General features: G+C 48.4%; 2 protein-coding genes across 2 annotated transcripts in view; one reads left to right on the forward strand and one right to left on the reverse strand.

Annotated features, from left to right (window-relative positions):
- The window catches only part of PI4KA (phosphatidylinositol 4-kinase alpha), a 96,851-nt gene that overhangs the window by 21,334 nt on the left and 48,400 nt on the right, over positions 1 to 27,117 (forward strand). Inside the window, exons 13-18 of the mRNA XM_081802554.1 lie at positions 166 to 298; positions 1,771 to 1,866; positions 2,240 to 2,423; positions 2,869 to 2,972; positions 5,401 to 5,569; positions 8,776 to 8,830. Of these exons, the coding sequence (XP_081658680.1) occupies positions 166 to 298; positions 1,771 to 1,866; positions 2,240 to 2,423; positions 2,869 to 2,972; positions 5,401 to 5,569; positions 8,776 to 8,830 (741 nt within the window). The remainder of the gene's footprint in view (positions 1 to 165; positions 299 to 1,770; positions 1,867 to 2,239; positions 2,424 to 2,868; positions 2,973 to 5,400; positions 5,570 to 8,775; positions 8,831 to 27,117) is intronic.
- On the reverse strand, positions 13,283 to 26,081 carry SERPIND1 (serpin family D member 1). Its single transcript, XM_081801697.1, has 5 exons — positions 26,007 to 26,081; positions 21,639 to 22,534; positions 17,018 to 17,291; positions 14,812 to 14,956; positions 13,283 to 14,115 (listed from the first exon to the last, which is right to left on the reverse strand). The coding sequence occupies exons 2-5, from the start codon at positions 22,516 to 22,518 to the stop codon at positions 13,924 to 13,926; spliced, it is 1,491 nt and encodes a 496-aa protein (XP_081657823.1). The 5' UTR covers positions 22,519 to 22,534; positions 26,007 to 26,081; the 3' UTR covers positions 13,283 to 13,923.

A 27,117-nucleotide genomic window follows, 5' to 3' on the forward strand; every position in this document is an offset into this window, starting at 1 on the left:
CCTTTCTGTTCTCACTTTTGTTTCTGAAATGTTTGGTCAAATGATCTTAGAGGGGTTGTTTCATAAGCTAAAAATGATCAGTATATTATTTTGGTTTTGAATTACGGACAAGGGGATGGAAAGTGACAGGTTTAACCAGATACATACTTGAATTTTTACGTTTAGTTGCTGGCAATGATATAAAAATCAGTGTAACCAACGAGCATTCTGAGTCAACCCTGAATGTCATGTCGGGAAAGAAGACCCAACCCTCCATGTATGAGCAGCTCCGGGACATTGCCATTGACAACATCTGCAGGTGGGAGACCGGCCAGAGGGGTGGGTGACATGGGGAGGAAGGAAATAGGCTTCAGATAAAATTACTAAAAAATAAGAAACGTTCATAATTTTTTAAAGCTTGTTTCAGATTATTATAAACCTACACCTGATTTTAAAAGAGGAATCATTACATATTTTTTAATGATTTTTTTAAAAGATTTATCCATTTATTTTAGAGAGAGAGAGAACACATGCATGCATGCGCAGGAAGGAGGAGCAGAGGAAGAGGAGAGAGAGTCTCAAGCAGACTCTGTGCTCAGTGCAGAGCCTGATGTGGAGCTCGATCTCATGACCCCGAGATCACGACCTGATCCAAAATCAAGAGTCAGATGCTTAACTGGCTGTGCCACCCAGGCACCCCACATATTTTTTTTTTAAAGATTTTATTTATGTTGAGAGAGAGAGAACACAAGCTGTGGGGGGGGGGGGTTCAGGAAGAAGGGGCAGAGGGAGAGGGAGAAGCAGACTCTCTGCTGAGCAGGGAGCCCAATGTGGGGCTCGATCCCAGGACCCCTGGGATCATGACCTGAGCCAAAGGCAGATGCTTAACTGACCGAGCCACCCAGGCGCCCCTATTTTTTTTAATAAAGCTTGTTTTTTTTTTTTTATCATAAACATAATTAAAAAATGGGAGAGAAAATTTATGGAATGTAGAAAAAAAGTAGAAAGAAAAGAGTTATCCATCAGCCTATACCATCCAGAGTAACAACACATTGTCACGTTTTCTGTTTTTTTTCCTTGTAATTTTTAGTGTAAGAGACGGGTTTTATATGATTTATATGATTGAGTGCTGCCCAGGCTCCTGCTATGTGAACTCTTGCTCTCCAAACTCAGAAACCACATACATTCTGATTTATATGAAAATGTATCTCTCCCTCTGAATTCTGGCTCCATGCTCTCAGAAGCCCCATCAAGAGAATATGATGGCCCTCTCTGTCAGACACATGCTCTTCTCTGACTCTGGCCTGGGAGCCAAACAGGTGTAGAGAGCGAGAGATGCCTGAAAAAATTCTGTGTCCTTAGGGGCTTTTAAAATTACCCCTTTTCTTTAGAAAAAAGTTTTTCTCCAAACTATTAAAACCTTGGTATATCATTTAATATTCCCTCAGCTGTCTTGGGACCATCTGTCTTGAATCAGTTACTGTAACTTTTGTTAAGGAACTGTTCTGGAAATTTTAAATTGAATTAGGGTGAGTGTAACATTCTGAAGGAAACTGTTCTGGTCAAATAATGAAGTTACTGTTTCTGACTGAGATATTTATCAAGTGGGCAAAATCGGCAGCGATTCTTTGAATTCATTCTGTGTAATGATTTTCATTCAGATTTCTGGGGGAAAAATGCTCAGAGCAGTTCTTTAAACTCTGTAGACCTGACAAAGAGACCAAAAGCAAACACAAAGCACTCATCTGTTGTTCTGATGCCCAATGCTGTGTGGGTTTCCTCACGGTCCAGGTGCCTGAAAGCTGGCTTGACGGTGGACACGGTGATCGTGGAGGCCTTCCTGGCCAGCCTCTCCAACCGGCTCTACATCTCCCAGGAGAGCGACAAGTACGTCCCATCCTCAAGGGGCAGCCACTTGTTCTCTGCAGGCATGTTGGGGGGCCACCTGGTATCTCGCACATCTGTGCTTCTTTCTTGCACAGTGTGGAGTCGTGCATCAGGTCTGTCCCACAATTTAAGGTGAAACCCACCTTAGAATGTTGATCCTGGACCACTGTTTGGGAGCAGAGAAAGATCTGTGTCTTACTGCCTAGAGCCAGGGACTTTGTGTTTCTTCAGGAAGTAAGGATTCCAGGGTGCCACGGTCGGATGACTGCTTCATCTGAAAGACTGTGGTAACCTTGGGGTCCAGGCTGTAGCTTCTGGGTTTCATTTCACAGAGGACTGTTCCCAGGATGCTTCTGTTTCCTCCCTCCCACAGGGACGCTCACTTGATTCCTGACCACACCATCCGAGCCTTGGGACACATTGCGGTGGCCCTGAGGGACACCCCAAAGGTCATGGAGCCAATTCTGCAGATCCTGCAACAGAAATTCTGCCAGCCCCCCTCCCCCCTTGACGTGCTCATCATCGACCAGCTGGGCTGCCTGGTTATCACCGGAAACGTAAGGCAGGACCTGCAATGAAACCCACTATCCTCTGCAAGCTTTGTTACTTTGACTATCAGGAGTGCAAAAATAGATTAAATTTGCCCTTCAGATAAGTTAAATGCTCACAACTGTCTTGACATTGAACAGGGAGACTTTTTTCCAAGTAAAAGAGAATAGTGTGATGGCTCTGTAAGTGCTGGGAAAAGGAGGTTTAAACTCATTTCTTGCCGATGTTAATAACATGTAATAGGATTTAATTTGAAACCATTTCCCTTTTAGCTTTTGAGGTTTGCTGAAAGCTTTAGGAATGGATCCCCCCTGATGGTCTTTCAGGCCCTTATGGTCCATACATTCCAGAAGCTTTTGCTCTGAATGATGGTAGAGGAGCCTTTTCCATGTTCCAAGGAGGGGCTTTCATGGAGAAGTCATGCCATGGTAACCGTGTACCTCACTCTTCCAGCAATACATTTATCAGGAAGTGTGGAATCTCTTCCAGCAGATCAGCGTGAAGGCCAGCTCTGTCGTGTACTCAGCCACTAAAGATTACAAGGATCATGGCTACAGGTAATTCTCTAGACCTTGTTGTCACTCTAGATCGTGACAGTTTTCAGCTCCCTTTAAAAGTATGAGGCTTGGGGATTTGTCTTTTGAATAAACTTTTTTCCTACAAAAGCATTATGTGCTACAAATCAGCACATGCACAAGTGGGAAATGAAGACCCCATGTGACTGCCACTGGGAGCTGAGCATCTCAGTGTCATTACCTCAGACCCTCCCTGACTCCAGACAGGCTCAAAATGTCTACCCAGCTGACGGGCTTTTTTATGTAACAGCGCATCAGCCATGCCATTAACCTTCTTCCATGTGCCGCCTTTAATGGCTGCAGAATGTCCCATCTTAGAGCAGCACCGAGATCTAACCAGTCCCTAGCTTGGAGGTTAGTTTGCCAGTTTTCCTGCTGGTAAGTGCTACACCAAACAATCTAATAGCTGTGTATCTGTGAGCGTCTCTGATGCTTTCCTCAGGATAGATTCAGAGAGGTGGGATTTGGAGGGTCAAAGGGAATAGACATTTTACATGCTCAGTTGTTTGATATTTGTGTAAAGTCTGGCCAGTTTTCCCAGCAGACTAAGATATGCTTCCTTGCCTGCTCCTTGCCCTTACTGTGAATACCTTGAGGGCAGGGACATGTTTTTCCACATATGGAGGATCTCATAAGAGTTTGACAGATCAAGGGAAGAGCGGGACAGAGGAGTGGGGCAGGGAGGAAGAGATGTGCCCCTTTGTTGGCATTTCTTTTCTCTCTTTCTGACCTTTATGTGCAGGGCTCAGTCTGAGGTTCTCTCCAACTCACTTCAGTGGGTGGGAGTGTGGCTGTGTGACCTTTGAAAAAGCTCACCCTCTCTGTGCCTTTGTTTCTTCATCCGTCATCCGTCAAATGAACATCTGTCTCCAGTTGTGTGGGTAATTGAGATCGTATACAGGAAAGCTCTTGATAAATGCAAGCTCTTGGCCTTGTCATTTCTTTTTCTTTTTTTTTTTTTTAAAGATTTTATTTATTTATTTGACAGAGAGAGAGATAGCGAGAGCAGGAACACAAGCAGGGGGAGCGGGAGAGGGAGAAGCAGGCTTCCCGCAGACCAGGGAGCCCGATGTGGGACTCGATCCCAGGACCCTGGGATCATGACCTGAGCTGAAGGCAGACGCTTAACGACTGAGCCACCCAGGCGCCCCGGCCTTGTCATTTCTTTGCCTTCTTACTACCTCCATTGCAAGCCCAGGCTACCAGAACAGCCTGAGGACTGGTTTAGGGAGACAGTCAGCTCCTTACCCCTTCATCTATCCATCCGTCCATCCTGGTCTTTGTGAAGAAACTGACACACAGACCAAAGCACCTCTTTCCTTCATTGCTTCCTTATCCCGAAGTGACTCCTGCACCTCCTTGGCCCTCACACCTTCCCCTCCTTGTCTTTTCTCCTGCTGTTTTCCTTCTGACCCTGGCCTCTGTCTTGCTGCAGTATGCAGTACTTGGCCTTCTCCATGCCTACCAGTTCTTCAACTTCTCCATTTCGCTCTTCCATAAAGCCTTTTCTGATACCACCACCAGAAGTGGTTTGTCCTTTTCCTCACCAGTGGAAGCTTTTACTGCCATTCATTTGCCCTTACCGCCCAGGATTTCACATGTCTGTGAAGGGCTGCTGTTTGGTGGGAGATTTCTGGGGGCCAGATGATGTGCTCAATGCTTCACGTGGAGTGTTTCATTTGTCCTACACCCTGCGAGGAGGGAATTATATTATTCTTGTTTTATTCAGGAGGAAACTGAGGCTCAAAGGTGAGCCACTCATCTGAGGTCATGCAGCATAAAAGTGGCAGGCTCTGGCTGCCCCCAGCACCTGCAGAAGCCTGGCCGGCCTTGCTGGTTTGCTGTGTCTCTCTGCGGGAGTGGGGGGTCGGGGGGCATTGTCAGCTTTGTATCCAGGGCTTACCTGGGCCAGCACTGTCCTGATGCCAGTTGTCCCAGGGCCACTGAGTGCTTCCTTTGTGTCTGATGTGAGCTACTACTAACATCAGCCCCATGGTGGAGACAGTGTGGGGAAGAAGCCGATCATCAGAGGAGAGTTTTATGGGCGGAAATAGTGAATTAAGGCTACCTATAATTTGAGAGGAAAGCAGGGCCCAGCCAGGAATTTAGCTACATGGTAGGCTTTCAACACTGAGAGAGAAGTGTCCTAAGATCTTCACAAGTTCCATAGATGTGGATTCCTGGAACCTAAGCAGCTCCCCGAGGCCCTTACTGCATGTCAGGAGAGGTTAAAGCCATTTCAGTAGCAGCTGACTGTCCTTTAGGGGCTGGTGTTCACAGAGATGTTTATCCACTCTGGAGGCTCCTTCGTTCACAGGCACTGAGGGGCGTGGTGAGGCAGGAGTCAACTGGCCTCACCCCTGCAATCCAGGCCCCGTGTTGTGGCAGCTCTCCTTTCTCTCCCCACCAGGCACTGCTCCCTGGCGGTGATCAATGCCCTGGCCAACATCGCAGCCAACATCCAGGATGAGCACCTCGTGGACGAGCTGCTCATGAACCTGCTGGAGCTGTTTGTGCAGCTGGGGCTGGAGGGAAAGCGGGCCAGCGAGCGGGCCAGCGAGAAGGGGCCCGCCCTGAAGGTAGGGAGGGAGGAGGGCGGTCACCCTGGGGCATCTGGTAAACAGCAAGAACAAAGGTTCTTTCTCAGGGGTGTTGGCAGGGTGCGGAGAGGGTGGCTTTCTCGTAGGCTTTCTTTTTTTTTTTTTTTTTTTTTAAGATTTTATTTATTTGACAGCGAGAGAGGGAACACAAGCAGCGGGAGTGGGAGAGGGAGAAGCAGGCTTCCCGCGGAGCAGGGAGCCCGATGCGGGGCTCGATCCCAGGACCCTGGGATCATGACCCGAGCTGAAGGCAGACGCTTAACGACTGAGCCACCCAGGCGCCCCTCTCGTAGGCTTTCTTATAGGACCGTGTCTGGCTCGTGGCAGCTACCTCCCCCGGCCCAGGGTGGGGATTCCCCCAGACCCCCTCTCTTCCTTCTCTCGGCCATCATGAAGCCAGGGAGTGGAGGCTTTCACCTGAACGCAGTGACAACATGAGAAGGGCCAGATCTAACCTAATCTGGGCCATCCAGGGAGACGGGTCCATGGGGACAGATAAAATGACAGGTCTCGGGCCCCAGAGAGACAGATTGGGGAGGTTGAGGCAGGTTAAGCCCCCTACCCCATCATTTCCCCTTTCACATGTCATGCTGGTGCCAGTCTCTCTACCAGAGTCTCCACCTTCATCCTCCTCTGTCTTTTCCTCCCACCTCCTTTCCCCAGACAGTTACTATTTATGTGCCTAGTCAACGGTCAGCCCACCTTCTCTGTAAAGGGCCAGATTATACTTGTTTTAGGCTCTGTGGGCCATAGAGTCTCTGTTGCAACTAGTCAGTTCTGTCCTGGTAGCATAAAGCCAGTTAAAAGAATGGGCGGCTGTGCCCCCATAAAAATCTATTTCCAAGAACAGGTGGTGGGTCAGATTTGGCCACGGCCACAGTTTCTTGACCCTTGTTCTAGGTGCTGGGGTTACAGAAGTGAACAGGCAGACAAGGGGCCTGCTCCTGGACAGCAAAACCAAAACAGGGCAGTGTGGAGAAGAGCGCTTTAGATCGGGTTGTGTGAAGACCTGAGGAGATGACAGCTAAGTTGGAAACTGCGTGAAAAGGAGCCCTCTGTGTGAAAATCTTGGCTAAGGGGGAGTAGCTGGTGCGAAAAGGGGTTCTAAGAGCCTTCGCTCTAATTCAGCCTTGCTCTGCTAGACCCCTTGACAGTGATCTGGATGATTTCTGAAGTCTCCCAGGATGGTGCACAGCTAGGCCATCCTGACAAGAGACAGAAGCAGCTCTGGTGTCCAGTGGGGCCTTGGGCATCAGGAAGAGAGGGCTGCTCAGAGATGTGGGGAGGCACTTGGCACCCGAGAAAGCAGAGGCTGTGATGTGTCTGAAGGGTGTTTCAGGAGTCGTTCTCCTTGCCTCCCCTGGAAATTGTACCTCAGGGCCCAGAAGGACGCCCCCTGGACACAAGGGCTGCTCCCCTCTGCCTGCTCTCGCTACAAGTTTACATTCTCAAGACTCAAGATGTAATGCTTCATTCACGGACTGGGAGTGAGGGTTGTGGCCCCAACAGTGCAGGGATCCCTTTTTCTGCCCTCCAGGTGCAGAGCTGTGAATCCTGTTCTTTGCAAAATAGTTCCTGTTTGTGATCATGTAGAGGCTAGCCCAGTGTTTACTGAGCAACTGCTGTGCGTTCCCCATAAGCTGGGGCCTCAGCAAATAAGGGGGTCTTGCAGGGTCAGTGAGAGGGGATTGGCCAACATGTGCTCTTTGAAGACAAAGAGCTAGGATTATAAATTAAGAAATGACAGTTCTTCCCAGTCATCGCATATATGGGAAGCCCTTAGTTTCCATAGAAGAGGAGGCAGGTCTTGAGATTCTGCCCCCACTGCTGAGCGGCCGTGGGGCTATAGCAAGCTACTCAAACCCTGTTTTCTCCACCAAAGATTTTGTTATTACATATGAAACGCTTGGAACTGCCTGGCACGCAGTGGGTGCTCGATGCACTTGGCTGCTACTGTTAATATAAAAAACAAATTGAATGTGCTTAGGTGAGTGCTTCCAGAACTTAGGCTCATCAGTGTGTACTATAGTTTATAACCTTATTTGTGTGTCCAACCAGGGATCCTACCTTCAGATACTGTGCTCATGTTTTCAATAACTATTAAAGTTATTTTTATTTTTATTTTTAAAGATTTTATTTATTTATTTGACAGAGAGATAGAAGAGCACAAGCAGAGGGAGTGGCAGAGGGAGAGGGAGAAGCAGGCTCTGCACTGAGCAGGGAACCCGATGCGGGACTCGATCCCAGGACCCTGAGATCATGACCTGAGCCGAAGGCAGACGCTTAACCATCTGAGCCACCCAGGCGCCCTTAAAGTTATTTTTAAAGTAACCCCAAAATTTCCATAACTTGGAAAGAACATATGTTTATTGTAGAAAAGATGCAGAAACTGATAAATAAAAAGCACCCATAATCCCTCTCCTCAGATATACTCATCGTTGGCATTTTTAAAAAATATTTTATTTACTTGAGAGAGAAAGAGGGAGAGTGTGGGCGGGGGGTGGGCAGGGGGAGGCAGAGGCAGAGGGAGAAGCAGACTCCCCGCTGAGCAGGGAGCCCGATGACACTGTGGGACTTAATCCCAGGACCCTGAAATCATGACCTGAGCCGAAGGCAGATGCTTAACTGAGTCACTCAGGCGCCCCTCATCATTGACATTTTGACAGACTTCCTCCTAGATTTTTTATGCAAATATATTTATTTTCATAATTGGGATTATATCGCAGCATACTCTGAAATCCTGATTTTTTTTTCCCATTTAAAATTTGCTGTGGGCACTTTCCAAAGTGACTAAATATTTTTCAGAAAGTTGTCTTTTTAATAGCTATGTGGTATTTAATTTTACACAGGTACCATGATTTATGTAATCATTCTACTGTTTGACATGTTTCCATTTTTTTTTGCTATTAAAATGATGTTGGAGGGGCACCTGGGTGGCTCAGTCAGTTCAGCATATGACTCTTGATCTCCGTTCAAGTCTTGATCTCAGGGTCGTGAGTTCAAGCCTCAAGGTGGGCTCCACACCAGGTGTGGAGCCTGCTTTAAAAAAAAAAAAAAAAGATATTGGGTGAGCATGTTTATATATCGCTGTCTATATATCTCATTATTTCTCTGAAATTAACACTGTCTCTTTTTTAAATGAAAGAAACACATGCTTTCAATGACTCTATTCTTTTATTTTCTAGGCTTCTAGCAGCGCAGGGAACTTGGGTGTACTCATTCCTGTAATTGCTGTGGTGAGTATTCATTAACTGAGTGGTTTCAGACTTCAAATACTGTGCTCATATTTTCAATGTTGCCTAGTGGTGCACAGCAAATTCCTTAGCAAAATGCTGTTTGGAGGCCCAGTGATTCTGGACTTGTGGCTGGGTTTCTGCCACCACCAGCTGTTCTTGTGACTCTCCCACTGGTATGTGCCTACTGTGGCCACAGCCCCTCACTCCCTTTCTCCGTGCCCTGCCTGAACCTCCTTGCCACTTGACCATGAAACCCACTTTGGTTCTCTCCTGTGTGGCTCCCAAATCTGAGGTGTGGCTCCAGGTTCGTCCTATGTCTTATGCCCTGCTCTGGTGCCTCTGACTAATGGTGGGCAGGCTCTGCTCCCATCCCCTTCCCGACCCCTTCCTGTGAGATGAGGCCTGGGGCCTCTGCACGGTGCTTGGTGCTTGGAGCTGCAGCCCCCAGTGCCCTCTGTGGGGCAGCGTTGTTGGCACAGGGGCTGGCCATACTTTGGAGCACAGCCCTGCCCACCAGCATGGTGGCAGCTCACGGTCTAGGCCCCGTCCCCTGCCACAGCACTCTTCATCTTGTCCTGTCTCAGTCTGCAGCCTTTGCTTCCCAAATGACCTTTGTAGAAATCTTTTTCCCCTTTCTCAGTTGTCCCCAGCTGCCACTCCTAAGCCATGGCCCCAGGTTCTAATACTTGTTTCCATCTGTGTTTCTCTAACTTCCACTAAACCTACCTTCTGGTTAAGCCCTCCTTCTGCCTTCCAGTTCCTTCCCACCTTTCCCCACTCCCTGTAGTTCGAGTCTTGAACACTCACACACGTGTCCCTTCACATGGAACACCAGAGGGGTTGACCTCCGAGCTGCCAGGGTGACCCAGGGGTGTAGAGGTCAGGCAGGTGGATGGAGAGGCACCTCTCCTGATCTCAGTTTCTGTACTTACTGAAGTCTGGATGTTCATCATTTGGAATCTGGGGACTTTAGGGGTCTGATTTTAGGTGGGTGAAAAATGGGAACTGACTGGTTTATTATCATTTGCCTTTAAGATGTCACAGGTTGCACTTTGTGACATTCTGCTTCCATTCACCTTGCTTCGGCTTGTCCTTTTCTTTCCTGTCTCCCCCGCCCCGTAAGTGGCCGATTCTGGAGCAGGAACCGAGTTGCTTGTTCCCTTGTTGCATCTGTGTAATGACAGTCTCCTTTGCCTGAGTGTGCTTGAGGGGATGGTTTGCCTGCACCCTAGCTGCCTCCCTGTACTCTCGGCTTTTCCCTCTCCTCTCGGGACCTTACCACCTTTGCACCTGCGATCAGGTGCTTCCCACAGGCTCTGAGGATTTGAGAATGGCCAGGACTCTCTGCCGAGGTATTTTTCATCACCACCTGCATTGGTTTTTAAAAACATAAACTTTTTCATTTTATACTTAATATCGATTACTGTACAGTTGTGTTTTAGAAGTACCATCATACATGGATCCTTTGTTTAGCCTGGAGGGAAGGGTGAAGGGCATAAAGTCCATGGCACTCTCTCAGCCTGTCGGAGGGGAGGAGGGCCGGCAGCAGGCTCCATGAGAGAGCAGGTTTTGGCAGCCAGGGAGCTTGTTTGGGGTGACACTCGAATCCGTGAATTCTGGTGAGTTTGAACACCAAAATTCTCTGACCCGTGTGCCTGTGAGCTTTCAAGCTTGTATAGCTGTTGTCATTTAGAGTTTGATAACTGCATAGAAGAAATTCCAGGGGGCACTTTGCACTTTCCGGGAGTAGTGACCAGTGAGGTTGGTTGGGAACACATAGGTGTTCAGGTCACAGGGGCCAGGGTTGGGCTCCTGGTCCTGTGCGTGGGATCCTGGGTGAGCATCACAACCTCTCTATATAGGCCTGCTTTGCCCACAGAGCTTCTCGAAAAGATGAAGATGACCCTCTGAAGTGCCCAGCTGGGTCAGTGTAGGCATGACTGTTACCAATGATAGGCAAGCACACACTGACTTAAAATGCTTTGTTTACTCCACTGCAGTGACCTTTTACATGAATAGAATAAGTATTGTAGTCTTAACAAAAGTTAATGGTTATATTATGGGGGAGGAAACAAATATTTGATTCTATTGCTCAACAAAGAGCACAGAGAATCATGGAATCTTATATTTGCTCTCTGGTTTGCCCCTTGAACCCTCTAGGAGAAACTAGTTTCCAACAGTTGTTTTTTTTTTAATGTGTTATCTTTCTTTTCTTTCTTTCCTTTCTTTTGGAAGAAGATACTCTGTTTTGGATCTTTTGATGACAGAGTGTCTCCAGGTACTTTGTTCAGTGGACGTGCCAGTGGGTTTGGGGCAGGAAGCCTGGGTGTCCATCCAAATGCAGCTTATCAGTGATTTATCAGTGACCTTAGGAGCCTGGGGGGGGGGTCACTGGAGACTGGGTCATGTGATCTCTGAGGCTCCTTCAGAGCTTAGGTTTGGTGATCTTTGACCTGCAACTTCGTAGAAGAGTATTTCTTCAGAAATATCACTGATTAAATTGCTTCTCTTAGTGTCTAGCCCATTAGTTAATCAAGCCCCATGAAAGGTATCTAATGCTTAGAGTCTTGTGTGTTCCACTGTTGTAGTGATTTGATAAGCTGCGCCTCCTGCTCAGAAAACATTTGTGCACTTCACTTAGAGCTAGTTTCCCTGTGCCCCCGGTAATTTCTGTGGCCTTGGACAGGTTACTTATTCTCTCAGTGCCTATAAAGTTAGGTTTGTGGACTAACAGGTTTTAGGTCATGGACTCCTTTGAAAGTCTTGCCCTCTCCTTCCATAGAAATGCATCTCTTCACAAGGTTTTGCATTTATTCTCAGGAAGCTGAGTGGGAGAAACCTGCCCAGGGCCCCCCAGTTAGGAACCCCTGGGCTAGATACTCTCTCAGACAAAGATAGTACTTATCTAGCTTTTGCTAAGCACCAAGCACTGATGTAAACCCCATCCAGTCATTAACTCACTACTCCTTACAACAACCCTATAAGGTAGGTGCTGTTATTATCCCTATTTTACAGGTGGAGAAACTGAGGCACAGAACTTGCCTCAGAGTCCCACAGCTACTAAATGTCAGAGCCAGGGTTGGGACCCAGGCAGCCTGGCTCAGGGTCTGTGCTCTGAATTAACACTCTATTGCCTTGAAACCTGGGTCAGCTAGTTTGAGAAAGAGGGGATCTGAGTGCATTGAGTGGATGTGGGTGAATGAAAAGCATGGAGGCTGGAGGGCCTTGACCTGGGCCGGGTCACAGAGGAGCCTGGGCTGGCTCCAGCATAGGTGGGGCAGGCCACATTGGAAGGGAGAGGTCACCTTTTGGGTAGGGGACAGACGTGGCAAAGGGCTACAGGCAGAGTTTTTGAGAGAGCCACGTTTAGGAATGGGAGGAACAGGAGGAACCAGCAGCAGGACAAGAAAAGCAGAACAAGCACCAGGAAAGGACAGTGCGGAAGTGCACTGGAGAAGAAATTCAAGGAGTGGGGTGTCAGCCAGCTCAGAGCTCTCCGAGAGGTCAGGAGGCGTGACAGGCAAAGAGGTAGCCTCCACCCTGCACTAGTCAGGAGATTCAGGAGGCAGAGGCCCTGGTGCAGAAAGTTGGGAAGGAAGCAGGTGGAGGAGAGGTGTGTTAGCAACTAACAGCAGGGCCTGGGGCAGATCATGTCTCCTCTGAGACCTCAGCTGTTTCTTCAGCTGCCAAAAGGAGGTGATAACAGTGCGAACCTCCTAGCTGTGCAGTGAGGACTCAGTGATAACCTGCGAGCAAACCCATCACAGCGCCCCCTACAGTGGGGAGCGTGAAGTGCTCCCCTTCTGCTGCCACCATGACTAGTATTGGTCTCACTGAGTCTGAAGCCCTCTGTGACAGACTCTGTGGGTGACTCTGGAGTCAAGCCAACCTGTGCTCAAACCCTGCTCCTCCTCCTCTTCAGAGAAAGAAGAGAAAGCCTCTCTTGCAGGGCTCTGGGGGTCATAATTAGACAGCTGCACACACAGCATTTGTGATGCTCTCCCCATCACTGCCCAGAGACCCCAGCACTGCGGAGGCACCAGCACCCTTCAATTCTGAGCAGCCTTTTTGGATTCCACTTGTCTTACCCAAGTAGCGAAACATTCAGACATCTGAATGTCACCTGCTTTCTCAAACCAGGCCCACTCTGGGAGCTCATCTGAGGGTCTCCCTGCATCCAGGGATGAAAGCCAAAGCATGTGCCCCACATAAAGACTGGCATTTCAGGAATTTCCACGAAGCCCCATCCACAACATCTTTGCCCCCAGGATTTAGCAGCACTCACCATGTCCTGATCCCAAGGAATATGCCTGCTGCGTAGCACATGAGTCACCGTGAAGAACTCAAGTTGCTTTTTTGTCAACCTCTGTCATTCCTGGGGATGTCAGCTATTTTGAATTTGGCTTTTCTTAGTTACTTGAGCCTCAAAAAATAGAGAATTATAACAGACACACAGTAAAAGTGGCAATATTTATTTATCTCTAAGGTGGAAGGCATGGCCATGTGTATACACTGTCCTCTGGGCAGCAGTGAGGTGACAGCAGAAGTATAGATGACATTTAGCATCAATTCAGAAGATTAGGCCTTGAGAGAATTAGGGTGTTAGGCCCTAACACCCAGGGCACCCCTTGAATGTCATGAGGTTGCTTCTGGCCTGGGCACCATCCTTGGGAAAGGTGAGAAATTAGTCCTACAGCTCATTTCTGGGTTCTGTGTTCAGCTGAGGAGCGCTGGTAATTTGAGTAATAGAGCCAAAAGTTCAAGGACGGGGACAGCAGGGAAAGGAGGTACAAGGTAAGCCCCCTATAGGTTTGCACTGAGGAGGCGGGAGTGAGCCGGTCTGTATGTTGCTGACACCCTCTGGGTAATGGCTCACATATCACAGGTGCATTAATGTCTGCGAACTGCTGGCCTTGTTCACTGTGCGGAACGGATTCCTATGAGCTTCTCCGTCGGTTTGTAAATTTCTTCTCCTATGGGCCTCGATTTCAGAATGGTCGCATAAACCACGAAAGCCATGATGCCAGAACATCTCCGTTCTCATCGTTAGAATGGAACCAGAATTACACAGTGCCCCCAAAACCCAGACCTCCACCTTTAAGACTTGGTGGGGTTGGCAACTCTCCCCATGAAGAGCAGGCAGCTGGTGCGGTGCTCATAGATGAGGAAGAGGAAGGGGCGGTCGACAGTGAAACGGACTTGGGTGGTCAGCGGCATGAACCCCACCGTGGTCATGGCGGCAGCCTGGGTGCCCTCCTCATTCACCGTGATGGTTCCTTGGTGCTTGAACTATTTCAAAATGGAAAGGAAAGTTGTCAGATCCCGTCAGTGAGGGATAGACGAGATAGTGGAGTCTCCTCTCATTCAGGGTGGAAACAACACGTGCAAGGCACAAACCACAGCTGACCAGAATGACCCTTGAAGGTCTCTCTCACCTCCTGCCAGGTGCAGTAATTGTGCTCAGAGGCTGTGTCATATAAACAACGCATATCTCTAAACTCCAACATCACAGTTGCTCATGGTGGTGGTCATGGTATGAGTGGTCTGCCAGCAAAACAGCAGGGGCAGGCCCCATCTCCTGTGCACACTGTAGGCGCACTGCCAGAAGGGTGGGGCCTGGATCTGCATGGGTTTGTTGGACTGATATTCTCTCTTTTTTTGTGGAGTGTCTATTGTTGTGTCAAGTTCAGCGTGCAGGTCATGCACTTTCTCTGCATATATTTAACGGGTCTTTCATGATTCAGCTAGGTGTAGCTATTTCACAGATTGGGGCGCATACCTCCTCTCTTTCTGCAGTCGGCAGGAATGACGCTCACTCCCAAGCTGCTTCCTAAAACAGATTACCCTGCCCACTCAGTGTCTCGTAGACCCAGGGAGAGCAGACCCAGCACTGTTGACCTGTGAAGTCAGGCTGGGCAGGAGGGAGGCTTTGCTGGGGGCAGACCCTGGGGACAGGTGCGGAGGGTGGACGAGGGGAGAGCTTACCAGATCGATGGTGATCCTGTGGTCTGAGATTCCTGTCATATTGCTGTCTTTGTCGAACAGTGCCGTGACCCCCATTGACTTCAGGGCCTCCACCAGGTTGTAGTTCTTCTCCAGCTTGAATTTCGGCAGGAGCACTTCTCGAGTTCTGGGCAGAGAAGAAAAGGGGGCCCAGTTTTATTGAACCACAAGTTCCAAAAGAATCCTGTTTTTCCCTCAAATGTCCACAACCTCCTTTCCACCACCAGCTGCAGGTTGCTTTTACCACAGAATGGATGCAGCACTTCTTGAAATTCATATCCCAGTACTGTCAGTTGAGTTTTGGGGAAAGACCATCCATTATGATTCCAGTTCCTTAAAATGGAAGCATGGTTAGTGCTATGCAGTCATTTCCTCCATACTGTGAGGTTCACGTCCCGCCTTCCAGGTCAGCAGCAGAACTATTACTGGTTTATGGTTTGAGAGTATCTAAAAATAATTCTCTTATTTGGGTCCTTGATTTCAGGCATTTCTTATTTTGTTAAGTAAGCAGTTGAGTATCTGATCAGTGTACAGAAAAAAGAACCCTTCACATGCCAGAAAGTGCTAAACTTTAGTTCTCTGCCCTTGTCTCAACACATTCAGTCCTTATGGATAAACAGCAACTACAGTGTCCATGGGGCCAAGTCCAGCACACAAAGGGGATAAAGAGACATCAGACACAGTCCCCTTTCTCAAGAGTTTGCTTTCCTTTTGGCAAGCCAGGACTCACGTGTGTGAAGCAGCCAAACAGTAAAGGTGGTATGGTAACATCTGAACAACCAGAACAGATCTAACTACTGGAGCTACCCAGCAGGGAGTGAGGAAGGGGGGGTGTTCCTGGGGCCTAGAAGGCTGCCCACAGCTTGAGAGATGGCGTGAGCAAAGCCCGGAGGGAGCTTGAGCTGCGGTCTGGCTGGGGTGCAGAGGGGCACCAGGCAGGCGGGGAGGAAAGAGGAGGAGGGGCAGAGCAGGTCAGACGGGGGACTGTGTCTGTGGGCCTGGCCAAGAAGCTGGGCTGCATCCCGTGGGCAGGTGGCCCATAGAGTGCTTCTGAGAAGAGGAGCCGGGGCCGGAGGGTGTCTTGGGAACGCCGTTTGGAGGCCAGTGCCGCATGGCTTGAGGAATGGAATGGGCAGGCTGTTTAGGCCTTCCTGGCTCACGGTGGGAGGTCATGGGCAGAGAGGTTAGGAAGGAGGTGGGTACAGAGGGGACATTTCTAAGGAAAAATTGACAGGACCTGATGACTCACTGGCTCCCTGGGTGAATACCTTCCTCTAAGAGCCCTCTTCTGGGTTTATTGCATTTCTTTGCATTCTTGTCCCAAAAGGGGACCTGAACCAGATTCACATCTTAATATGGGCCTAGCCAGTTTCCAATAAAACAGAAATGTGATGTTTCTGTTTCACTAAAATCATAGTAACTACTTAAAACCTGTAGTTTTGACTCTGGAGTAATAAATAATGAGAGAGGAAAATCATGAACGACATGTCCTTCGTAGGTTATGAGGATTACAGCATTTCCTGCACAGGGAAGGGAGAGCTTATCACAGGCACCAGGCTCTGTGATAGGGGCTCAGTGTCACTTTTCTAGGTGTTTCTCTCTGCGACCCTGGGAAGTCCTAGGATCATGCTGCTTTTACGGATGACGAAGCCAGGGCTCAAAGCCACAGAGCAAGTAGGTGGCAGGGCCGGGATTGTTTCCGAGCTGGCTCTAAGTCACCTGCCCCTTACTTCTGAAACTGTCATATGGCAGGGAGGAGGGCAGCTGTGTTTCTCACAGATGCTGTCCAATTGCTTCTCACTGAGCAGGAAATTTGGAATGAATTAACAAGACTGGCCCAGGATGGGGCGCCTGGGTGGCTCAGTCGTTAAGCGTCTGCCTTTGGCTCGGGTCATGATCCCGGGGTCCTGGGATTGAGCCCCGCATTGGGCTCTCCGCTCGGCGGGAAGCCTGCTTCTCCCTCTCCCACTCCCCCTGCTTGTGTTCCCTCTCTTGCTGTGTCTCTCTCTGTCAAATAAATAAATAAAATATTAAAAAAAAAAAAAAAAAAAAAGACTGGCCCAGGATGGAAGTTCTTGGGTTTTTATGCACACGTCTCCCTTCTCCTTGAAATGACCAAAATTCCCAGTGTTTCTGGTCTCTCCCAGCTTCCCAAAGATCAAAAGAGCAAACATTCAACCTAAAGTACCTGTTTGTCATGCTTTTCTGCCATCTCTCCACCACCTGGGGCGTCAGCTGTGTCTCGAGGGTCTTCATCCCAGACAGCTTGTGCGGGACCACGATTAGCATGCTGATGCCCCCCACATACTCCAGCCTCAGGACATCGCAGTCCAGCTCCTGGTCATTTGCTGCCAGAAAGTTCCCCTTGGTCTGCATCATGGAAACTTTGACTACCTCTCGCTCATTCAGCCGGAAGTTGTGGTTGTGTGTCATTTCTACTGGGAATTTATTCACCCAGGATCCTGTAAAGTCAACAAGAACAGGGCTTTTATTAAAATATTATTTTAAAGCCGTGGTCCACACATGTGAGCGTGCATCAGAAACACCTGGAGGGCTTGTTCTGTCTGCAGGGCCCACCCCCAAAGTCTCTGGTTCTGTAGATCTAATTTGAACCAAGAACTTGCATTTCTCACAAGTTCCCAGATGGTGCTAATGCTCCTGATCCGGAGACTACACTTTGAGGACTGCTGTTCTAAATGATTCCAAGGTCAGAATGCTGACATACTTGTAGGAAGTATGATAATGGTAGAGAAGTTAGATAGACTGGAATGAATTCTGGTTTAGATGAGGGCACTAACTAGTTGTTTGACTCTAGCAAGATGCCGAACGTGCCTGGACCTCTACTTGTTGACTTGTAAAATGAGTAGCTTTTTGCTTGTGGCAGCTCTGTTTCGATGGTTTTCATCCCTTCCACTCTGTGACTCCATAGGGACTAGCAGGATACACTGATGATGCCGTCAGATCTTCATGTCAGATTTGGGTAAAATGCTGTGTGTCCAGGAGTAAGTACATGTCTGTTTTAGCTCTAAGATGCTAATAACTATAATAATGGCCTCTCACTGACAACTGAGAACTGGCAGTGTGCCAAGCATTCCTTTAAGCATCATTCCTGTATCCTTCGTTTCCTGCTCCTAGCAACCATATGAGATGCGTGCTTTTTATTATACGCCTTGTTTTACAGATGAGGAAACAGAGGCACAAAGAAGCAAAGTAACTTGTTCAGGGTTTCCAGCTGGTAGGTAGAGCCACTGGGATGAGATAAGCCTCTGCCCTGGGCTTCTCAGTCTCAGCACTGTTGACATTTGGGAAATTCTCTATTGTGGGGGCTGTCCTGTGCACTGTAGGGTGTTTCGCAGCATCCCTGGCTTTTCCGCCTGAGATGCCAGGGGTGCTTCCTCCTTCCCCCTGGGTTGCGGCAAGCCCCGATGTCACTGTGCTTCTGCTGGAGCCTGTCACATGTCGCCTGGGTTTCTTTCTTTCTGACTTCCTCCTGAGACCCAACCTGTTTTTATTGAGCTTTACAAGGCGGTTATAGTATTTGTAACTAAAAATCAAATTAGTGGGCACCTGGGTGGCTCAGTCAGCAAGTGCCTGCCCAAGGTCCTGGGATCGAGCCCTGTGTTGTCAGGCTCCCTGCTCCACGGGGAGCCTGTTTCTCCCACTCCCTCTCCCTGCTGCTCCCCCTGCTTGTGCTTGCTCTCTCTCTCTCTCTCTCTCTGTCAAATAAATAAATAAAACCTTTTTTTTTTTTTTAAAGATTTTATTTGTTTATTTGACAGAGAGAGACACAGCGAGAGAGGAAACACAAGCAGGGGGAGTGGGAGAGGGAGAAGCAGGCTTCCTGCTGATAAGGGAGCCCAGCGTGGGGCTTGATCCCAGGACCCTGGGACTTGGGACCGTGACCCGAGCCGAAGGCAGGCGCCCAATGACTGGACCACCTAGTGCCCCTCTTTTTAGCCTTTTATTTTTATTTATTTATTAAGATTTTTATTTATTTATTTGACAAAGAGAGATAGCGAGAGCAGGAACACAAGCAGAGGGAGTGGGAGAGGGAGAAGCAGGCTTCCCGCCGAGCAGCGAGCCCGATGTGGGGCTCTGTCCCACCGGGATCATGACCTGAGCTGAAGGCAGACGCTTAACGACTGAGCCACCCAGGCGCCCCAAGCATGGCTTTTTTTTTTTTTTTAAGATTTTATTTATTTATTTGACAGGGAGAGACACAGCGAGAGAGGAAACACAAGCAGGGGGAGTGGGAGAGGGAGAAGCAGGCTTCCCATGGAGCAGGGAGCCCGATGCGGGGCTCGATCCCAGGACCCTGGGATCATGACCTGAGCCGAAGGCAGACACTTAACTACTGAGCCACCCAGGCGCCCCTAAATAAAATCTTTTTAAAAAATCAAATTAGTAACAAATTGAGGAGCTAGCGATTAAAATTATACTTCTAGACCTTCATTTCTTTTGATAAGCATCCATGATTTAAAAGAAAAAAAAAAAAAGCATCCATGAAAGATTGGGTGCTACTGGCATTTCATTCCTCTGATTCCAATGTTAAATTAAGTGACCATCCAACACAAAGGGGAAAGGACACACGTATACTTGCCACTCTAACCCCTTGGTGTGACACTGGTTACTATGTGCTGGAGGTTATAAACCGACTGTCCTCGTCATTCTGCAGTCCTTGCCGGTGGGAATGGCTTGCTGCTGTGTTTCTCTGCCTACTCTTGATCATTCGGCCAGCCTAATGCAGAGGCACTCATGTCCGGGGCACCCCACGACCGGTAGAACTGAGGGCTTTGGTGCTGCCCAGGTAACTTACACTGGCTGTTCTGAAGCTGTTCCTAAACACAGGTTAGTTGCTCACGGAAGCAGAATAGCCGTCACTAGCAATATCATACCTACTTAATACATATGACATTGGCATCTGCAGTTTTACTCCTTCAAGTTCATTGAGTTCTTGCCACATGCCAGAGACTAGCACTGCATCACTACCTGTTGCAGTGCTGCACACAGCCCTGCCGGAGTTATCATCATCTCTGTGATAAAGGGGAGGAAACTGAGCCACAGAGACATTGAATGACCTGCCCGAGGCAACATGAATAAGAAGTGGGGAGGCCAGGGCTTCAACTCCAGTTTGCTCACTTCCACGTACTTATGACCAGTAATAAAAAGTATATGTGTGTGGGGGCACCTGGGTGGCTCAGTCAGTTAAGCACCTGACTCTTGATTTCAGCTCAGGTCATGATCTCAGGGTGGTGAGATCGAGCCCCACTTCGGGCTCCGTGCTGTGTGTAGAGCCTGCTTGTGATTCTTTCTCTCCTTCCCCCTCTTCCTCCTCCCCGCTGCTTACATTCGTACTCTCTTTTTTTTTTTTTAAAGATTTTATTTATTTATTTGAGAGAGAGAGAATGAGAGACAGAAAGCATGAGAGGGAGGAGTGTCAGAGGGAGAAGCAGACTCCCCGCCGAGCAGGGAGCCCGATGCGGGACTCGATCCCGGGACTCCAGGATCATGACCTGAGCCGAAGGCAGTCGCTTAACCAACTGAGCCACCCAGGCGCCCCGTACTCTCTCTCTTAAAAACAAAGAAGTGTGTGTTCATTATATATACGGCATGTGTCTGTGTGTCTGTCACAAGCCTGTTAGAGCCTCAGCCTTTGATCACCCACTACAAGCCTTCGGTGTGCCTGGCATTTGAGAGGGAAGCCCAGGGGTCTGGCTCAGCCTCCATGCCCCTCCTGCGGTCTTGGCTGCTTCAGCCCTACTTTGCCCATCTGGCAGAATGCCCGCCTGGCGCAGCTGCTGGAAGGCCTTGGCCCTCCCTCGGCAGCCCCACCACCCCAGAGCGGCAGCCAAGAGAGGGCCCCTGTCCTTCGCCTCCCTGGGCTGCTGTAACCTGTGCTGGAGCTAACTAGCGAGGAAGCATAGCCTCCCAGGCCTCAGGGACTGACTCTAGCTAGTGCCCACCAGGTTTTGGTGGCAGAGAGGAGAGTGGTTATGTGTCACCATGAGTCATTGAGATGTGGACCCATTCCTAGTGTCTGCCCTTTGGCTCTCTAGGCTTGTAGACTGAGGTAGAGGTTTCTTCCAGTTCAAGCCCCAGTGAGGGCACTGTGAACAAGGTCTGGATTTTACAAGTCCATTGCCCATTTGCTTCCAGGATCCCAGGGGTCCTATGTCTGTGTAGTGGTATGGTGGTGGGGAATGTCCTCCTTTCTTGTCTGGCCCAGAATAGTTGGTCTGGAAATAATAGTTTATTTCCCCACCCCCTCCTGCCCATTAGTGCACAAGTATCCCAAAAAGGAGTTGCAGGTATTAATGTTAGTCAAGCTGAACAGTTTTCAGACACCTGTCTTCAGCCTCTTGTCCATATTCCTGCTTACTGATAATTGGGAGAGGAGATGAAAAAAACTCAAATCCAAGATGGCCAAATGCTAAAAAGGTTTTTCATTTTTTTCTTCCAATTTAACAAAGCACTAGAGATGGCCTGCCTGGTGCAACCTTGGCTCTGTCCCTTACTGGCTGTGCGCCCTGGGAGCATCATTTTACTTCCTGTGCCTTGACGGCTCTGTCTGTAAAATGGGATGCTAATAGCAAGGTTGTGGTGAAGTTTCTGTGAGCATAAAGCACAGAGTTAGGGCTCAGCGTCAGCAGCTACCGTCATCTCATCCTGATCTTCCCTGTGAGCTGACCTTGTGTCTTGGTTTCCTGGATCAATTGAGCTAGAGAATACAGTTCTTGATGTTCAGTCCATCTGCACATTAAAAGAGTATGTCACGAGTTTGTTTTGAGTAACTTAAAGCTATTTCTTACCTTTAAAGTAGATGCAGTTTAGAATCATCATCTGAGTAGCTGGGTCTATATTCTCCAGAGCGTCTTTTATGAGACCCTTGGTGATCTTCAGAATGTGGTTATTGGTTTTTGATATGAAGGCAGGGTCTGAGAAGTCAGCCGCCTGGGCCTCTGCAAAGTAGTACTCTCTTACTTTTCTTTTGAAGTCATCCAGGATTGGAAATTGCTTCTGGACGTAAAGATCATTGACAGACCGCAGTGTGTACCCAAAATTCCTCCTGAAGAGGCGATGAGTCAGCTTACGGAAGAGATTGTGAATGGTCATGATCTCATACTTGCTGCTGGCATTGACAAAGTCTTTGAAATGCAAAATCGAGTGCACTTGTTCATAGGTCTCCCCCTGCAGTCCAAAGGAAATCATACCCATGGCCGTGGAAATGCCCACTGGGGCTATGAAGATGTTGTCGGAAGCACAGGCCTGCTCCTTCAGCACTTGGTAAAGATTGAAAGCGAACTTGGCATTGAGAATGTTGAGACGCTGGATCCGGCTCTTGCCTTGGAAGAGCTCGAGGATGTTCCCAGCACCGGCCTCTGAATCGGTTGGCGAAACCGCATCAATGATGTCGATATAGTCATCATCTTCGCTGAATATCTTCTCTAGGTCCAGATAGTCCTCGTCCTCCTCCCCCTCTGTGATCCAGTCGTTGGTGACCGTGTTTTCCTTGTGGAAGTCGGCGGGGAGAAGGGGCATGCTCAGGTTTTTGCTACTTAACTGCCCCCACTGGGGATCTGCTGATGGAGAATCTTCCCCTCCTTTCTCAAGCTGACTGGCCAGGCTGTTGCTCCCACGCATGGACATTAGTATGAGAGAAACGATGAGAGGTTGGAAGAGGCGTTTCATTTTGGCAGAGCTAAAGCTGGGAGAGAAAACCAGCAACAGGGTGAAAGGCGGCCTACGGGACTGGCCACTACAGTGCTCAGAGGGCAAGCCCATAGCTTTCACCCCAGAAGATGCCGTGGGACTATCGGTCCTTAACCATTTTAAGATCATGCACCTTCAGAGAAGCTGATGAAGATAAACAGATACCGAACATTTTGTGTGGCTTCATAAACCTACCTGAAGGATCTGTGGGCCCCAACCTGAGAATCCTTTCAGTAATATATATATATTCCTGGGGATTCAGTGTTCCCAGAGAGTTTCTTTTTCATTCACTCACCAAACTCTGTCTCCTGTTTTCCAAATAACATATTAGGCACTGGAGGCACAAAGGTGTCCCCCACCAAGGGGCTCTGCCAGCCAGACAGGGAACAGACGTGCAGTAAAGCAGAGGGGCTCTCATAAGGACACTACCAAAGCAGATGGGGCTACAGAGCTGGGGTGTGGCCCTGTCTCCTGGGGCAGGAGCGGGCTGCCAGGGGAGCTTCACCAAGCTTCCCTGGGAAGTGGGGTCTGAGTAGAGATGTTGAAAAAGGCGTACAGGCCAGGCTCTCTGCAAACAAATATCCTAAAGATATGTGAAATTTGTGTCGTTATTTGGGGTTGTGCAATTTGCATAACATTTGGAATTTGTCGTGATGCAGAGATCCTCTGGGTGCCTGGTGGAAGGTGGCCGGCAGCCTGACTTTCCCCTGGAGCCCCAGAGGCTGTAAGGCTGTATGGCTTACCACAGGTGTCCTCTCTTCTCTGCATCTGTTACTTGGCTTCTGCTGCTGTCAGGAGGACCTACTAAATCTTTTTTACTGAACTGCTTCTAGCATGGGGTTAGGAGCAATCTTACCAGGTGTATAAGGTCTGTGTGAGGATGATGTCGGAAAGCTCTCACTAGAAGGCCTGAGGGGCAGTCCCTTTATTTGAATAAGTTTTGGGGCACCTGGGTGGCTCAGTCGGTTAAGCATCTGCCTTCGGCTCAGCTCATGATCCCAGAGTCCCGGGATCAAGCCCCTTGTCCTGCTCCCCGCTCAGCAGGGAATCTGCTTCTCCCTCTGCCACTCCCACTGCTCGTGCTCTCTCTCATTCTCTCTAATATAAATAAAAATCTTTAAATAAACAAGTTTTTAATACATACACTGTGGTAAGCCTGTCTTTATCTACCCATCCTGTGCCTTGTTCCAAGGAAGGATGTATCTTGACTTGTCAAATCAGTTTTACCTGCCAAATGGCTTTATCTTTCTCTTGCTCACTTCCTGCATATTAATTGCATTCTGGGTAGATGAGCTATTATTCGATGTTTCTGTGTTTCTCCAGGACAGCAACAGTAGGCACTTATAATGTTCTACCATCGTACGTGTCACTTCTGAGCAGCCCGGAAAGAAGAACTGTGTCTCGTCAAGTTTGTTGTGTGTATGTAACCATCTCCTATTTGAGGACCAGAATATCTGCTTCCAGTCTAGGCCAGATAAGAATCACTGGCATCTGTTAAGTAAATATGTGGACTTGTTAGTCTGAATTTGGGCCTAGCTATACAGATACCCAACTGGTGATGCTGTCAGTTTTGTTGATGTTGATGACAGCAGTGACTCTTGATAGAGCGTCTGCTCGATGCCAGGTGCTGTGCAAGGAATTTCGTCTATGTAACCTAACGTCATCCTTCTAACATTTTATATACCAGGATACTGAGCCTTATGTCGCTGTATGTGGCAGTGGAACCTCTGCCTCTTTGCCTCGGAACACCGGGACTGGTTTCTCTGTCCCGCCGCCCCCCCAACCGCCATCTCCCTCCTTGGGTCTTCCCCTGCAATACCGTGAAAATAATCAGCTCAAATGCTGTTCTAATCACCACCGAAAAACTTTTGAATCACACATTTTGGAGAGGGCAGGTCACATACGTTTCTGACTTTGAAAATGTCTGTTGCCTCTTCCCACCCCACACCCTCCCCCCAGCATCCAGCTGAGGCTGTGGTGCTGCACACATAGCCTGCACACGAGAAGCCATTTCTGATGTGTCTGGCTGCAGGTAGAACTGGGCCCAGTGTCCAGATAGAACTGGGCACGGATATTGATAACAATACACTGTAAAAAGTTAGAAAAGAAGAAAGCGAGCAACTTGGTGGAAGTCTTCTTGCTAGGCTGCACTTAGGAAGATCCTTGTCAGGCAAAAACAAGGTTGAAAAAAACAACTTGAATGAATAAGAGTTCAGGAAAAGGAATCTGGGACCAGATAAGGAGGCAGAGGTGAAGACGTTCATGTTTTTTACCCTGTGTTCATATAGTATATTTGGAAGCTTCTTATACCCTGTTCCTGCATTATATGATGAAAAGCCAAAAATAGTGTTCATTATTCACTTACCAGAGGAAGGAGAAAAGCTCTCTGATATTTTCTGTGGTTTGAAATTAAGGATCTAAAAGGCCAGTCTTGGTGCCTGGGTGGTTCAGTCAATTAAGTGTCTGCCTTCGGCTCAGGCCATGATCTCAGGGTCCTGGGATCAAGCCCACATCGGGCTCCCTGCTCAACAGGGAGTCTGCTTCTCCCTCTCCCTCTGCTTCTCTCCCTGGCTTGTGCACTCTCTCTCTCTCTCTCTCTCTCACACATAAAATCTTAAAAAAAAAAAGGCCAATCTTCCTATCATTCTGCCATTTAGTATAACAAGAATTATATAAGACACTTTAAAACTACCACTAGGCTATGTTTAAATCAGGGGACTATCTTTGAAGAGAAGCAGTATTTTTTAAAGGTGAATCATTCAAAAGTTTGCCTTTCTGGGAACTTTACATGGCGCTTTCTCATGCCAACGGTGTGGAGCAAGGTTGGCCTTTTTGGTCACACATCAGAGCATAACACCTGGACACCTTAGTCCCTCCTGGCTATGTCTTCAGGCCCAAAGAGGGCAGATGTGATGGGAGAGAAGTGACTGCTTGAAGTTTTAAAAACCTTTCACTTTGAAATAACTTCAAACATTAGAAAAGTTGAAAGACCAGCGTAGAGAATAGCCCCTGTACACCCTTTTCCCAGATTCACTAGCTTTTGTATTTGGAACAGTTGCTTTATGGCTTTGTGTACACAAGCAGGCACACACATATACTCTTTTCTTTTCTGAAACCTTTGAGAGTAGGTCACTTATAGTGTGTCCCTCTAACTTTTAATTCTAATATTTCAGGGAAAAAATACCTAAGGACAAGGATATTTCATGCACCATCACAGTACCATTATGCACTTAAGATAATTTAACACAGGCACAATACTTTCCGTTCTAGTTCCTATTCCAATTTTGTCAATTGTCTCAGTAATGTACCTGACAGAATGTTGTATTAGGCAGACTAAAAAACAAAACAATTTTTCCATTTTTAAGACAGTGTAGAAAGCTTTTGAATTTGTAGTTTGATAGAGAAATGCACCAGTTACCCATCTCTAACCACTGCAAATAAGAATTTATAATAGAAACCAAACTCACCTCTGTGCTTCTGAGAAGTGGTGTTGCAAAGATGAAATGAGCCAAGGTCATCAGCGGGTTTCAATGTGAACTTTGGTGCTGGGCCGGTGTTGGGTATTTTCCAAAGTAAATATGTCCCAAATCAAACACCATTCAATTAGCTTTGTCAGCACAAACCCCCTCGGCTGTGTCTTTGATCTCTGCTGAGAGACTTCTGACTCCTCCGCTCCAGTTCTAGTACAGCTGGTGTTTTGAAGGCATGACTATCACTGTGTCGACGTGCTTGTGGGCAAGCTGAAGCCTTGCCGACGTGCTGAAGCCACCACATAATGAGATGCTCTTCAGAGCTCTGGGGGCTAGGTTACATTGGGGGTAGCTATAATGCTACCCTAAAAGCAGAGGCCCACTCATCTGCCCTCCAGCTTTGGATTCTCCCACTCAGATGATCTGGCTGTGGTCTGGTCTCCAGGGCTGACGTGGCTGCGAGGCATGTGTCTCCATGCTTCCACGAGTGTGTCCTTCGGAAAAGTGGAGGGGGGGGGTGAGATCAGTGATTTATAGTGTAAGGAGACCTTGATACAGAACTTTCTTCAGTCAGGGCTCACTCACCATGTTCTGTGCCAGGCTTGCAGTCCAGCTTCCTTAGCTGTTACAGGACAGATAAGGTATTACTGAGCAGTGCTCCCCAAATTCTGGCCCACCTAGGCATTCACAGGGATCTGTGGAGCTAGGATCACTATGTTTTTTTTAAGATTTTTTATTTATTAGGATGAGCATGAGCGGTGGGGGGAGGAACAGAGGGAGAGGAAGAAGCAGACTCCCCACTGAGCAGGGAGCCCGACGTGGGGCCGATCCCAGGACCCTAAGATCATGACCTCAGCCGAAGGCAGACGCTTAACCAACTGAGCCACCCAGGTGCCCCTAGAATCACTCTTTAAAATTTATTTTAGGGCGCCTGGGTGGCTCAGTCGTTTAGCGTCTGCCTTCGGCTCGGGTCATGATCCCAGGGTCCTGGGATCGAGCCCCGCATCGGGCTCCCTGCTCCGCGGGAAGCCTGCTTCTCCCTCTCCCACTTCCCCTGCTTGTGTTCCCTCTCTCACTGTCTCTCTCTCTGTCAAATAAATAAATAAAA

This window comes from Leptonychotes weddellii, chromosome 13 (assembly GCF_054177405.1).
Source record: "Leptonychotes weddellii isolate Sample4059 chromosome 13, ASM5417740v2, whole genome shotgun sequence".
Lineage (NCBI taxonomy): Eukaryota > Metazoa > Chordata > Mammalia > Carnivora > Phocidae > Leptonychotes > Leptonychotes weddellii.

Excerpts from the sequence above, each read along its gene's own strand:
- SERPIND1 (XM_081801697.1), bottom strand. The coding sequence starts at position 22,518 with ATGAAACGCCTCTTCCAACCTCTCATCGTTTCTCTCATACTAATGTCC. Across the intron at positions 17,292-21,638 it reads AAACTGCATCTACTTTAAAG|GATCCTGGGTGAATAAATTC; the intron begins GTAAGAAATAGC and ends TTGACTTTACAG. Across the intron at positions 14,116-14,811 it reads ACAGGATCACCATCGATCTG|TTCAAGCACCAAGGAACCAT; the intron begins GTAAGCTCTCCC and ends ATTTTGAAATAG.